General features: G+C 40.5%; 1 protein-coding gene across 3 annotated transcripts in view; it reads left to right on the top strand.

Annotated features, from left to right (window-relative positions):
- Nucleotides 1-5,510, top strand: part of LOC149463645 (deoxyribonuclease-1-like 1) — a 43,761-nt gene extending 38,251 nt beyond the window's left edge. For all 3 annotated transcript variants that reach the window (XM_089675220.1, XM_089675221.1, XM_089675222.1), the window contains exon 9: nucleotides 197-5,510. In XM_089675220.1, the coding sequence (XP_089531346.1) occupies nucleotides 197-334 (138 nt within the window). In that variant the 3' untranslated portion in view covers nucleotides 335-5,510. The remainder of the gene's footprint in view (nucleotides 1-196) is intronic.
- The last annotated feature ends 10,389 nt before the right edge of the window (nucleotides 5,511-15,899 follow it).

Genomic DNA, 15,899 nt, shown 5'->3' with positions numbered 1-15,899 from the left:
ATCCATCATCTGTGTGTATCAACGGTAAACTCTTTAAACTGTAGAACTCTATAGACTGTATGTAGCCTCAGCTACAAACAGTATACAACACTACTGTAGGTGACAGGTCAGTTTTATCTCCATCCATTTTTGTTTTTGTATGACTATGCTGCATATTGCCTGCCTCTTCATTGATCCCTTTTATGTTATCTTGCAGGCCCTGAAAATCAGTGATCATTATCCAGTGGAGGCAGATTTTAATGTGAGACTTGGTAGCGCTCATACTTTGCTTCCATCTATTGGTCTCCTTGTTCTGAGCGTCCTAGCAGCTGGAGGAACAAAAACTTTACAATGAAAGAAATTTAAGAAAAGCGCAGAAACCACTTTCTAGCAGATGAAAACTCAGGACCTCTATCTTCTGATGCTGTTTTGTATGCTAACCTTATCCCATTGTATGTATTATAATGATGAAATGTGTTATTTTTGTGCTTCATGGTATCTTATGACCTACAAGGACAGCAAAGCCACTTAACCTCTCTAACCACTGGCTGTCTCCTTTTCTGATTATTGCAGTTTTATATATCTTTCAATTACCATGCTTATATCACTGTCCCTGCAGAGTCTTCCTAGTACCGCATCATAAAAAGATGTGGTTTACATAAAATATAGATCATCGAGTCTAATAACATGGAAATAACCTTCAATAATTAATTTGACTGCTAGGGCTTGTTCACACTTGACTAAAGTTCTAACTCTTACCAAACGCTCCTCCTATAGCTTTAGTATGGGCATTAGACAAGTGTTAATGAGCTATAGACTGGCTTTTTACAAGCATTAAAAACGCTCCCCAAATGCCCTATGTGCAGATTTTAAGCTTTTTATAAGCATTTGACAAGCATTAAAACTACACCACGATCTAAATAAACTGGAATGTTTTTAACGCTCCACAACCACCTGCCAGTGCGTTTGAGGAGCATCACCATAGACTTGAATGACAGGCGTTGAAAGGCTTCAAACGCCTCCTGCCTGGACAGGAATCTTCAAAATTGAAGCAAGGTGATGCTAACGCTTCATGTTTTGATAATGTGAACAGCTCTGTGTGTTGCCTATAGTATTATTTGCATAGGAGTTTGAGGAGTGTTAAAAACGACCCTCAAACGCCTGCTTTCAAAGCCAGTGTGAACTAGGCCTTAGTGTAAGAAATAATGATAGAACTTTCTGGAATTAATGGACAAAGACTGCCTAGGTGGCTTTAGGTCCCATGCACACTGGATGTTTTTACAGCTGCTGTTTTTGGCATTAGGCATTTTTTTCTGCAGCCAATAAACTTCCCAGCATGTTACATGAATACATAGGCTTTTATCAGCGTTTTTTGGCAGGGGTGTTTTTGGCTGGGGAAAAAAAACAGAACTACTGCATTAGAAGAGGAGTTTTTTAGCTGTAAAAACTCTTTAATGCTGAACAATGCGTCAAAACACGGCTATCTGGTGTTTATGAGCGTTTTTGAGACTCAAGCATTTTTTAAAGCAATATTTTTGGAGACTGCTATTTTTCTACAGTAAATTAATAAATTTCCCGGTGTGCTTTGCTGCCCTTTCTTTCATTGTCTGTCCTGTGCTGTGTGCACACAGGAACATTTCCCAAATGTCCTTTGCTGCCTCATTGTTTCAGCTAGCAGAACTGTGTGCAAACAGGAAATTCCTTTTATGGACATTTCCCAATGTCCTTTGCTGCCTCATTGTTTCAGCTAGCAGAACTGTGTGCAAACAGGAAATTCCTTTTATGGACATATGGAGGATACACATCAGGGTATCAAAGGATGGATCCAGATTCGTCGTCGATGGCTACTTCTCTCCTCCAGCTGTCTGTCTCCTCACCATCCTTAACAGAATCCGTAGCATAGCCTCATCAATTTCCTGCATTACAGGATCCATGGACGCAGCAAGAAAAAGAAAGCTAGCTCCTGAACAACACAATGCTCTCTCTGCTCTGAAAATGGCAGCTAAATAAACTACACAATGATTATTCAGAGAGGAATGGTGGGAAAGTGGGAGTTAAAAATAGCAGAGAGGTGTTTTCTTGCTAAAAAAAACTAAAAATTTAAAAAGTGGCAAAATGCAGCAAAGATTTTGTTTTTAACACGGCAACACTACTGCCATATTTATAATGTCCAGTATGCATGAGGCCTTTTTCTGTAGGATAACACTATTTAACAGCTTTTAGGAGCTTAAAAAATCCTTAGTTGCTTTTAGAGTCCTGTTTCCACAAGTCACTTCTGGATTCTTTGATACCTGCATCCTCCTGTTCCTAGAGTCTTCATAGGCTTCATAAGCTCTTCCAGTGCAATAACTTGGATGTCCTCAGGAATGTTTTTTGGCATTTGCAACTTAAAGAGGTAGTAAACCGCAGGAAAAAAAAATCCCCTGCAAGGTAATGTCATAATGTGCTAGTATGCATCCTATACTAGCACATTATGCAAAACTTGCCTTAAAATGATGTCCTCCAGCGGCGCGGTATCACCGCTGCATTGGCTCCCAACTTCACCCGATCTTCCCACGTAAAAAAAAAATATATTTGAAATATATTTTCAAAATATTCTTCCCAAATATATTGACATATATTTGAAATACTACAATTTTGGCCATATTCAATATATATATATATATATATATATATATATATATATATATATATACACACACTGCATATTAAAATGCAATTTTATTACAAATTATATGACAAATATCTTTTTAAATATATTTTTTAAATATATTCTTCAGATTTTTGTTAACATATAAAAAAGTCATTTTAACATATATTTTTTACATATATTTGTAAATGCATTCCAAAAATGTACATTTGTATTTTTAAAGCCATACAGTATATTTGAAATGTATTTTTAAAAATATTTTTCATATATTTTTTAATAAAAACGCATTTCAACATGCAGTATATATGTGTGTATGTGTGTGTGTATATATATATTTATTGAAATATATTTAATATGGCCAAAATTGTAGCATTTCAAATATAAGTCAAATATAATTTTACCTACAAGTAAATGTGATTATGAGCTTACCTGTAGGTAAAATAAAAAAAAGAACGAGTTTACTACCACTTTGTATGTTCCATCTTCTCTACCTCTTCTTCGAGTGATTCTAAGAAAAACCTACATATGTATCAGGAATAATGGGGTTAGAACATCTTTTGTAGTATTAATGTTTCAGTTATTCATAACTTCCTATACTTGCTATGATTGTACTGTACTTTGATATTGTACACAGTTCTGGTAGAATTGTTGTCTTTGTGTCACACTGATAGCCAGGAGGTGTGATTGTGATGTCCTCCAGGGACATCTATCATGCTCCACAGAAAGCTCGAACCCATTGTTGGTGGATCTAACAAGCTCAGTTTCTGAATGAGTTGGCAGGTCTACTCACCTTTTATTTCTAAACTTTGTATCCTTAGGTGGGTTAAAGATCATGTCTGGTTCATGCAATAATGAACTCCAAACAAATGTCATTTTGGGGTCTACCTACCTTTATTTCCAAAGTTTCCATCCTGGGGAGGGGAGGGCCAAAAAATATAATCGTCTCATATAACTTTTTTATACTATTCTAATAAGAGAAGCTGCCGAGGGGTGTGTAGGTTGCAAAATATGTGCATGAACTGTTTATAGATGTACTGCACAGTACAGTAGCAAACCTTTAGAGCTAGTTCACACTACTTGCGTTTCAGTTGATTTTTTTCTGCATCCAAAATGCACAGAAAGTAGGTGATATGGTCAATGTCATAGTTCACATCAGTACTTACAGTTCCAGTTGCAGAAAAAAAGTAGAACATACTGAATTTTTTCTGCATAGAACTGTACTAGAACGTGGTACAATGCATCAAGAATGCACTGGAATGCACCAAAATGCACCAAAAACACACATGTCCTTATTTAACCACTTTCCCGCCGCCCTATAGCAAATATACTGCTACAAGGCGGCAGAGGTGCGCAAAATCACGCGTGTGTATATATATATATATATATATGTGATTTTGCATTTCTGGGTAGGGTCACAGTCGCGGCTGTCTATCACCGGGTCCCGGCTAGTGATTACCCGCCGGTGCCCGATGATTACCAAGCATCTCCGATGGGGAGGAGAATTGTTTGGTTTACTAACAGTCCTCCTCCCTGTCAGCTCGGGCACACTACTTTGGATGGCTATGCACAGCACAGCCATCCAAAGCTGTGTGCTTACCAGGGGCGGACTGACCATTTGGAAACACGGGCACTGCCCGAGGGCCCGGGGTCAGTAGGGGGCCCCATGAGATGCCCATGGTACCTTTTTCATAGGCTTTTTTGAGTTTGGGCAAGGACACAGTCCCGCTATAAGTCACTGATCGCCGCCATTACTAGTAAAAAAAAACAAATTCCTATATTTATACTGCCATTTGTAAACGCTGTAACTTTCATGTAAACCAATTAATTTACACGTATTGGGATTTTTTTTTTAGCAAAGACATGTAGCAGAATGCATTTTGGCCTAAATTTATGACGAAATTTGATTTTTACTTTTTTTTTACTGGACATGTTTAATAGCAAAAAGTCAAAAATATTGTTATTTTCTCAAAATTGCCGGTCATTTTTTTTATACCACAAAAAATAAAAACTGCACAGGCGATCAAATACCACCGAAAGAAAGCTCAGTTCGTGGGAAAAAAAGAACGTAAAATGCATTTGAGTGTAGCGTTGTATGACCGCGCAATTATCAGTTAAAGCAGTGGTTCTCAACCTGTGGGTCGCGACCCCTTTGCTGGTCGAACGACCCTTTCACAGGGGTCCCCTAAGACCATCAGAAAACACATATTTCCGATGTGTAAAGAGCAGCTACTGTGTAGAAAGCAGCTGCTGTGTTGAAAGCAGCTACTCTGTTAAAAGCAGCTACTGTGTTGAAAGCAGCAGTATTGGAGGTAAAACGACACTCATGAATTATAATTACTGGGTAAATAATTTTATGGTTGGGGGTCATCACACATGAGGAACTGTATTAAAGGGTCACAGCATTAGAAAGGTTGAGAACCACTGAGTTAAAGTAACGCAGCGCCGTAATGCAAAAAATTGCCTGGTCAGGAAGGGGGGTAAATCCTCTGGAGGGTCAGTGGTTAAACTGAAGAAAAAGAGAAGAGAAAAAATTAACTTTAATGCATAAAAAACGCAACAGAACACACCAAAAACGTACATGCAAAAACATATCCGGAATGTATCTGCACTGCGTTTCTATACTGTGAACTGGCCCTTAAAGGTTGGGCCACTCAAAATGGATTTTGTTTAATCAAATAATTTTTATTAAGCTTTTTTTAATGTTTACAAACAGAAACCTATATTTTTCAATCCCAACAAAGAATTCCCACCTTCCTCACCCAAAACCCCCAACAATGGGGTTACCCACATAGGTTACCCACAAAGAACTGTTACATAAGAATAATGTTTGTCAAATGAATTTATACCTTAACAATAAAAATACGTTTGTACAAAAAGAAAAGGTCTTGTGTTGTTTTTAGGTTATCTGAACAGTCTACGTACAGGATTGTCATTACATATTTCTAGATCAAAAATTTTCAAAGGTATTAATTACACGCAAAGAACTGGTAAGGACATACAAGTATCATGAGATTACAATTGTTTTAGCAGAATGCACTACCCACATGGAAGAAAAATATATATTTTAAATATATTCTTCCCAAATATATTGACATATATTTGAAAAACTAAAATTTTGGACATATTTAATATATTTCAAAATATATTTCAATATATTGAATGCTTTTTTTATATATTACAAAATATTTGAAAAATTATATTTTTTTAAAATATATTGTTCAGATTTTTTTTTTACATATAAAAAAGTAATTTCAACATATATTTTTACATATATTTATAAATGCGTTCCAAAAATGTAGATTTGTATTTTTAAAGACATACAGTATATTTGAAATGTATTTTTCATATATTTTGTAATAAAAACACATTTCAACATACAGTATATACAGTTGTGATCAAAGGTTGGCTCCCCTGGCAGAAATTGTGAAATTTTGGCATTGATATTGAAAATATGACTGATCATTGCAAAAAATGCTCTTTTATTGAAGGATGGTGATCATATGAAGCCATTTATTATCACATAGTTGTTTGACTCCTTTTTAAATCATAATGATAACAGAAATCACCCAAATGGCCTGGATCAGAAGTTTCCATCCCCTGGAATGTTTGGCCTTGGTACAGACACACAAGGTGACACACACGGGTTAAAATGCCAATTAGAGGTTAATGTCCCACATCTGTGGCTTTTTAAATTGCAATTAGTGTCAGTGTATAAATAGTCAATGAGTTTGATAGCTCTCACATGGATGCACTGAGCAGGCTAGATACTGAACCATGGGGATCAGAAAAGAACTGTCAAAAGTCCTGCGTAACAAGGTAATGGAACTTTATAAAGATGGAAAAGGACATAAAAAGATATTCAAAGCCTTGAATATGCCAATCAGTACTGTTAAATCACCTATTAAGAAGTGTAAACTTCGGGGATCTCTTGATAGCAGTTAGAGCAGTCTTGTGACTTTTTTCAGTGTCCAGCCCAGCACTAGCTAAAGCTTGTAGGAGGAGTTTTCTTTCTGCTCTAGGAGGATGCAAAACCCCTAACCTCTGTTTGGACAGTGCTGATTGGCCTTGTGCTGATCACATGCACTCTCCCAAGAAAAAAACAAAAAAAACCTCTCTAGCAATACACACCAAACTGAGCATGTGCATGCCTACGGTTCAGTCTGGAGATAAGTGGTGATCGCTTGAAAACAGGCAGGAACAGAGAAAAAAGGATCAAACAGCCTTTTTACACAATGCAGAGGATTAACCCTTTAGGTTCCACAGTGAGTATAACAAGCATGCTTTACTCCATATACAGACTGATTTTACTGTTGTGGGTTTAGCAACACTTTAACCACTTGCCCCCCAGGGGATTCACCCCCCATCCTGGCCAGGCCATTTTTTGTGATATGGCTCTGCATTATTTTAACTGACAATTGTGCGGTCATGCAACGCTATACACAAATGAAATTTTTGTTCTTTTTTCCCCCACAAACAGCTTTCTTTCTGTGGTATTTGATCACCTCTGTGGTTTTTATTGTTTGCACTACAAACGAAAAACGACTGACATTTTTGAAAAAAAAAAAACCACAACATCTTTGACTTTTTGCTATAAAACACATCCAATAAAAAGTTTATAAAATCAAATTTCTTCATAAATTTAGGCCAAAATGTATTCTGCTAGATGTCTTTGCTAAAAAAAAATCCCAATATGTGTAAATGAATTGGTTTACGTGAAAGTTATAGCGTCTACAAATGGCGGTGTATATACCAAGGAGCAGGGCCCTGCTATCCCTCTTGTATTGAACTGTATTGTTGCTGTATTGTCTCCCGTTATATTGTAAAGCGCTGAGTAAACTGTTGGCTCTATATAAATCCTGTATAATAATACTGGATTTTTTTTCAATATATGCTAGTAATGGCGGCAATCAGAAACTTATAGCGGGACTGCAGCGGGCATTCTGGCACTGGGTGGCAACTGACTAACTGTCACTGACATCCCCAGTGACACTAATACAGTGATCAGTGCTAATAAAAAGCCCTGGCACTGTACCAATGACACTGGGCAGGAAGGGGTTTAATATCTAGGGTGATCAAAGGGTTAACTGTGTGCTGTGTTACTGTGTGCTGTGTGAGTTTTACTTCGGAGACATGCTGCTTTGTATTTCTCTGCTGTGTAGAGAAATACAAAGCGGCATGTCCTTCTGACAGGAGAGAGACCTGTAGTGTTTACACACAGGTCTCTCCCCTGTCGGCTTTCCTTGATGATCGCAGAGTGCTGGCCAGAAATCTCTGGCTGGGACCCAGTAGCGGCAAGGGTAGGGCGGAGCATGCGCCCCCTACCTGGATATGCAAATCACATATATATATGTAATTTTGCGCAGCACTGCCACCCTGGAGCCGTACTTCTACTATAAGGCTAAATCCTGTATAATAATAAGGCAGCAGGCAGGCGGTTAATCAAAGCAGACAATTATTATATATGGGTGGAGGGAAGTGTCCCAGAAGAAGGGCAGAAACACTGGCCTTGCTACACATATCCTTTGTACAATGATGACCTTTTTTGGCCATATATATCACACTAGTTCACACAAAGGCTGGAACTAGTTAAAGAAAGATGCCTCTGTATATTCCTGTCTGGGTGTGGGGGCAAGTGGCAGAGACAATTTTTCAGGCTGATTTCCATGTTTCATTTAACTTTAAATAGTTTGTTTTGACCAAGCTGGTCCAAACTTACTATTTACTTCACTAACAGATCCATCATCTGTGTGTATCAGCTGTAAACTCTGAAAACTGTAGAACTCTATAGACTGTATATAGCCTCAGCTACAAACAGTATACAGCACTATGTTCCGGCAGCAGAAGATTTTCCATCCTGCTCCTGGAACAAAGTTAAGTCTGGTCGAGCGGCACTCAGCCTTTCACAGGGAGCTTTGTAATTTATTTTATTATTTTATTTATTTATTACAGGTACTTATATAGTGCCATCAATTTATGCAGCACTTTACATGTATATTGTACATTCACATCAGTCCCTAAGCCTCAATAGGGGTACAATCTAAGGTCACTAACTTGCATTCATACATACACATACTAGGGCCAATTTAGACAGGATCCATTTAACCTATCAGCAGGTCTTTGTAGTGTGGGAGGAAACCAAAGTCCCCGGAGGACACCCACACAGGCAAGAACATGCAAACTCCAGGCAGGTGGTGCGGTGGTTGGGATTCAAACCAGCGACCCTAGTACTGCCAGGTGGAAGTGCTGACCATTTTTTCACTGTGCTGCCCATGAATGAATACAAAGCTTCCTCTGATTGGCTGAGTTGAAGTTTATGTAATCATCAGCCTGCTTCTCCACCTCATCCAATCAGAGGTAGCTTTGTGTTCATTCATAGAATACAACACTTCCTGTGAATGGCTGAGTAGCACTCGATCTTGTCCTAGGAACAAAATGAAAAGTTCTCACCTCACTGCCGGAACACAGAACTGTATATTTAGCTGAGACTACATACAATTCATACAGCACACACAGCCACTGCAACTGTTAGTGAAGTAAAGAATTCATTTGGATCAGCTTGGTTCAAACAAACTATTTAACCACTTGCCGACCGCGCATAGCCGAAAGACGGCTTCACCGCGGCCGGCCAGTTCTGAGTGGACGTCATATGACGTCCTCCCAGAACGCGCTCTCCTGCGCGCCCCAGGGGGCGCGCACCCGGCGATCTCCGTGATCGCTGTGTCCTACGGACACAGCTGATCACGTGATGTGGTGAAAGGCCGATCCCACCGGCCTTTTACCACGTGATCAGCGGTGTCCAATGACACGCTGATCACAGGAAAATGCAAGTGCCGGTTCTCGGCTGCACTTTCCTCACGCTGTCAGATCGTGAGGAAAGTACTGCCGAGAACCGGCAGTTGTCAGATCGGCACCGATCATCAGGGCACTGATGATCAGTGCCCTGATGATCGGTGCCCAGCAGTGACCCCCGCAAGTTCCGATCAGCAGTGCGCCCACTAGCCCCGCCCACCCATTCCCAGCAGTGCCCCCACCTGTGCCCAGCAGTGCCCCCACCTGTGCCACTCTGCAGTGCCACCTACCTGTGCCCAGAAGTGCCACCTACATGTGCCCAGCAGTGCCACCCACCTGTGCCCACCCACCTGTGCCCACCAGTGCCACCCACCTGTGCCCACCAGTGCCACCCACCTGTGCCCACCCACCAGTGCTGTCCACCAGTGCCACCCACCAGTGCCACCCACCAGTGCTGCCAGTCAGTGCCACCAGTCAGTGCCCAGGGGTTGTGCCAGTCAGTGCCGCCAGTCAGTGCCCAGAAGTGATGCCAGTCAGTGCCGTCTATCAGTACCCATCATCAGTGTCACCTATCAGTGCCGCCTATCAGTGCTGCATATCAGTGCCGCCTATCCGTGACCCCTAATTAGTGCTGTCTATCAGTGCCGCCTATCCGTGCCACCTCATTAGTACTGCCTATCAGTGCCCTTTAGTGCTGCCTATCAGTGCCCATCAGTGCCGCCTATCAGTGCCCATCAGTGCCGCCTCATCAACGCAAATCAGTGAAGGAGAAAAAATACCTGTTTGAAAAATTTTATAAAAGAAACAAATAAACTTTTTTTTTTTTTCAAATTTTTTGCACTTTTTTTAATTTATAGCGCAAAAAGTAAAGCGCCCAGTGGCAATTAAATACCACCAAAAGAAAGCTCTATTTGTGAGAAAAAAAATGATCAAAATTTCATATGGGTACAATGTTGCATGACCGCGCAATTGTCAATCAAAGTGCGGCAGCGCTGAAAGCTGAAAATTGGCCTGGTAAGGAAGGGGGTATAAGTGCCCGGTAGGCAAGTGGTTAAAGTTTGATCAGCTTTACAATTCAGAAGAGCAGATGTTGAATGATGTTTGAACCCACTAAAGTACATAAGGCGGCTACTGGTTTTGTGTTTACTGCGGAGTTAATCGACCCCAGTGACGAATATTCTCTGTGACAGGATCGGAGACTGCCACTGTCACATTCTATTGGGACTGTCCCTGTCACATGAAGATTCACCCTTACTTGACTATGTAACAGGGGTCAGAGGAACAAAAAAAAGTGGAAATCTCTCCCAACTGGGGGAGGAATAAGATACACATTTTAGGCATAGGGGTAAAGGTTAGAAAATCTCTTTACATTTTCTATAGCTTTCACCATCTTCTTGTCTATGTGTCTCCTGTTGCCGTCTTTTCTTGTCCTCGGCGTCACTAGGTTAAAACTATGAAAGGTTTCCTCTCTGATTTAGTCCCTATTTCTAATAAGACCCCCAGGGCTGTCTGCTCTCCTCCTCCATATATATGGCCACTGAGCCCCTTGTGAGGAGCTCTGTAGGAAATAGTTCAATTTAGGGATTATCTGTTGGTGGTGTTGTCATATATTAAGGATGAGGAGTGATCATTTCTGTTATAATTGTTGTTGTTGAGGCAAGAGTTCACTAGCTGATATGGAATACAAAACTGCTCTATCCAATAAATGAACTTTCCCACAGCAACTTGGTTCATCCAGAGACAGACATTTATTAGGTTCTGGAACAGTCCAAAAGATACTTGCAACAGATGACAAAATCCAGCCGAATATGTGTAAATTTTACAACGAACAGCAGCCCTCAGAATCACATTTACGATACTCCATATCATCCAGCATATGTCCAATCTATAATATGTACCTAGGTAGCTTCTATGCATGCAATAATGTGTGTTCTAATCTATACCTGTACTTCCACATTGAATAAAGGCATGAATTTAACAGCCCAAGCATCCCTCTGAAATTTCAGTGAATACAGCCGGAAGGGGTTTCTGACTGGCTGACCAAACACTTTTGATCTCAACATGAAAAGACCCTACTCGCAATATTTGGAAATAACAATTAAAGTCATTATAGTGTTTACCAGGTAAACAAGTTACCCTTTCACCATTTCCAGTGAATACACCCTGGAGTCTACATACCATCAATAAATACTTCTTGTATGGTCAAATCACATTCTTTATCATTTTAAAATATGTAAACAATGTACAGCGCTGAGCAAACCTTTTGGCGCTATATAAATACTGTATAATAATAATAATAATGTATCCTTTGAAATGCTTAACCATACAAATCTGCATTTTACAATCCCTTGTAGGTAACCTTGCAAATAACCTCCTTTGAAAAGTGTAACTGGATAGCTGAGAGCCATTAGCTATCCTTTTGTTATGTTAAACATAGTTGACCTGTATCAAAACATGGCCCTGTATACTGTGTGTGTGTGTATGTATATATATATATATTTTACACACAATATACTACAGGCGGCATTACTAATAAAGTAAGCTTGTTTGCCAATGACTTACTCCAATATGACCACGTCTGACAAAAGGGTTCTGCGTGGTTCTGAAACGTTGCACTTGTTCTTCTGTGATATGATCTCTCTGTAATAACAGCTTTGGATAACATTTGAAGATCCATGGTGTGTGGCGAATATGTGCATTGATCCATGATGTGTCCAGTATCCAGCTGGTAGTCGCTGCAGTACCCATCACTAAAGAATCCTGTTTCCAGGAATGTGTGCGATGAGAATATAGACAAGATTACTCCAATTTTTGACTAACCTCATGATTGTCTTTTTTACCTCCTTGTATAAATTACTGGAGCTGTTTGGCCTCTTTAGTAGTTTCAAGTTTAATGCAACCAACTCAGAATGCTTGAACATGACTTTGGGGTTTCTGAACAAACTTTTATTGCAGGATTTCTTCCCCTTTAGCTATTTCTTGCTATCACTCTATTTTTTACCTTCTGCAGGCCATAGATGGGGAGAAAACCAGCCGGTTTTTTAAACAAAAAAACGAAAAATCGGTCGTTCAATAAGCCGACGTTACCACCAACAGTAAAAAAAAATCATCCGATTTTCTTCCTGTCTACGGCCGGCATTTAATTACTTCTGTCCCTTGCAGAGAGCCCCGCTATTATATTTGACATTAAAAAGTATTGCAGTTGCAACAATGTATCTGTTTGTATCCATTTCGGATACAGATTTTTTTCCGGATACAACTAGATACATTGTTGCAACCGCAATACGTTTCAATGTCAAATATAATAGCGGACTAGAATTCTTCTTCTTTCTCTTCTTCTTCTTCTTTCTCTTCTTCTTCTTCTTCTTTCTCTTCTTCTATCTCTTCTTCTTCTTTCTCTTCTTATTCTTCTTCTTTTTTCTCTTCTTCTTTTTTCTCTTCTTCTTCTTTCTCTTTTTCTTCTTTTTCTTCTTCTTTTTTCTCTTCTTCTTTCTCTTCTTCCTCTTCTTTCTCTTTTTCTTCTTTCTCTTCTTCTTCTTTCTCTTTCTCTTCTTCTTCTTTCTCTTCTTCTTCTACTTCTTCTTTCTCTTCTCTTCTTCTTCTTCTTCCTCTTCTTCTTTTTCTTCTTCTTCTTTCTCTTCTTCTTCTTCTTTCTCTTCTTCTTTTTCTTCTTTTTCTTTCTCTTCTTCTTCCTCTTCCTCTTCTTCCTCTTCTTCTTCTTTTTCTTGCAGGTCACGGCTCATGCGCAGATTTTTTATCGGTAAAAAGATTGGCCGATTTGCCCATCATTGCTGTGAAAATTTGCCGATTTTCAACCCTTCTATGGCCTGCATTAGAGTTTGTATTTCGGCAAACACAGAGAAGGTTTGTGGTCTCAACTATCTGCCCTTGCTGCCGGATTCTCAACAAAGTTTATGTTTATGGCCTAGTAGGAAGTATTTATGGTTGTAGGATCTCCCTCTGTAAGATGGATGCCCTGCTATGTTTCCTCTACCTTTTTAGACACTCCCAATTAGGGTCCCTCGTGCCGTCTTTCACACTCACTGCTCTGTTTTCTATGGCCCTGATCCTTAGCCTGTTTACACCTCAATATTTTAGTTAAACATAAACAGGATGGTAGAGCTGACTAGCCCCATATGGGCTTCTACCATACAGCAGCCATTCTTAGACATATTGTTGACTGTTTTTCCCAACTCCTACTAAACTGTGGGTGTCCATATAGAGGCACCACTTACATTTACATTACATAGGAGACACCTGTCCCCACTTACATTTCTTCCTTGGATTTGCCCAACTTTTAGATTACCTTCTCAGTATCTCCCCCCCCCCCCCATGGTTAATTTCTTGCTGGGAATATGGTGATGCATATGGACACCAGTCCATCCAGTTCAGCATGTGTAGGTGTGTGTATGCATTTATGCCTCTACTGCTTTCCATATCCCTGTATCTTGTGTTTGCTAAGATGCCCATCTAAAAGGCTTTAGACATTAATGATACTTCCACTGACAACACCGATTGTGGAAGGGAGTTCCACATCCTTACCATTCTAACAGTATAGAGCCCTCTATGCAGTTTAAGGTTAAACCGCTACTTATCCAACTTCATTGGGTGACTATGTGTCCACTTGAGTAACCTGAGACTGAATAGTCTCTTCCATGTACTAGAATCACCATTCAGATATTTATATATTGTGGTTCTATCTCCCCTTAAGCTTCTCTTCTCCAGGGAGAATAAGTTTAATGTTTCTAGTCGTTCCTCGTAACTGAGGTGCTCTAGTCCCTTTATTAGCTTTGTTGCCCTTCTCTGGACTTGCTCCAGTTCCAGCACATCTTTCCTGAGGACTGGTGACCAGAACTGGATGGCATACTCAAGATGCAGCCAAACCAGACTGTATAGAGATAGAATTATAGACTTATCTCTTGAGTTAACACCCGTTTTAATGCACGCTAATAGTTTGCTGGCCTTGCTTGCTGCAGCTTGGTATTGCATGCTATTGCTGAGACTGTCATCTACTCGAGCCTCCCGATCCTATTCTATTCTCAATTCCCCCAGAGGTCCTCCCCCTATCATGTAGCTTGCAGTCATATTTGTAGCCCCATAAGTGTATTACTTTACATTTTCCTACATTTAACCTCATTTGCCATGTATTTGCCTATCCCTCTATTTTATCAAGGTCTTCTTGTAAAGTTTCTAAATCCTGCTGTGCTGTATTGCCCTGCTTAGCTTTGTAGTGTCAGCATACACTGAGATTGAACTATTTCTACCAACCTCTGTATCGTTTATGAACACAGAATTGGTCCCAGGACAGAGCCCTGTTGTAGTACACTCACAACTGCAGACCATTTAGAACAGGGGTGTCAAACTGGCGGCCCTCCAGCTGTTGCAAAACTACAAGTCCCATCATGCCTCTGCCTTTGGGAGTCATGCTTGTAACTGTCACTCTTGCAATGCCTCATGGGACTTGTAGTTTGGCAACAGCTGGAGGGCCACCAGTTTGACACCCGTGATTTAGAAGAATACTCTATTTATCACCACTCTTTGCACACCCTCCTGTAACCAGTTTTCTATCCAGGTGCATACGCATAGGTACATAAAGCTCAACAAAACAAGATTGCTAACAGTTTGAATTAAAATGTGCTACTTTGTATTTATTTTGGTATATTGTGTTTTAACCACTTGCCTACCAGGCACTTATACCCCCTTCCTTACCAGGCCAATTTTCAGCTTTCAGCGCTGCCGCACTTTGATTGACAATTGCGCGGTCATGCAACATTGTACCCATATGAAATTTTGATCATTTTTTTCTCACAAATAGAGCTTTCTTTTGGTGGTATTTAATCGCCACTGGGCGCTTTACTTTTTGCGCTATAAATTAAAAATGTGCAAAAAATTTGAAAAAAAAAAAAAAGTTTGTTTCTTTTATAAAATTTTTCAAACAGGTATTTTTTCTCCTTCACTGATTTGCGTTGATGAGGTGGCACTGATGGGCACTGATAGGCAGCACTAAAGGGCACTGATAGGCAGTACTAATGAGGTGGCATGGATAGGCGGCACTGATAGACAGCACTAATTAGGGGTCACGGATAGGCGGCACTGATATGCAGCACTGATAGGCGGCACTGATAGGTGACACTGATGATGGGTACTGATAGACGGCACTGACTGGCATCACTTCTGGGCACTGACTGGCGGCACTGACTGGCACAACCCCTGGGCACTGACTGGTGGCACTGACTGGCAGCACTGCTGGGCTGCACTGGTGGGTGGCACTGGTGGGCAGCACTGGTGGGTGGGCACAGGTGGGTGGCACTGGTGGGCACAGGTGGGTGGCACTGGTGGGCACAGGTGGGTGGCACTGGTGGGCACAGGTGGGTGGGCACAGGTGGGTGGCACTGCTGGGCACATGTAGGTGGCACTTCTGGGCACAGGTAGGTGGCACTGCAGAGTGGCACAGGTGGGTGCACTGCTGGGCACAGGTGGG

Source organism: Staurois parvus, unplaced genomic scaffold (genome assembly GCF_062004578.1).
Source record: "Staurois parvus isolate SC_StPar_1 unplaced genomic scaffold, SC_StPar_1.0 ptg000154l, whole genome shotgun sequence".
Lineage (NCBI taxonomy): Eukaryota > Metazoa > Chordata > Amphibia > Anura > Ranidae > Staurois > Staurois parvus.
Note: the sequence above shows the minus strand (reverse complement) of the source record. Positions and strands in the feature narration are given on the sequence as shown.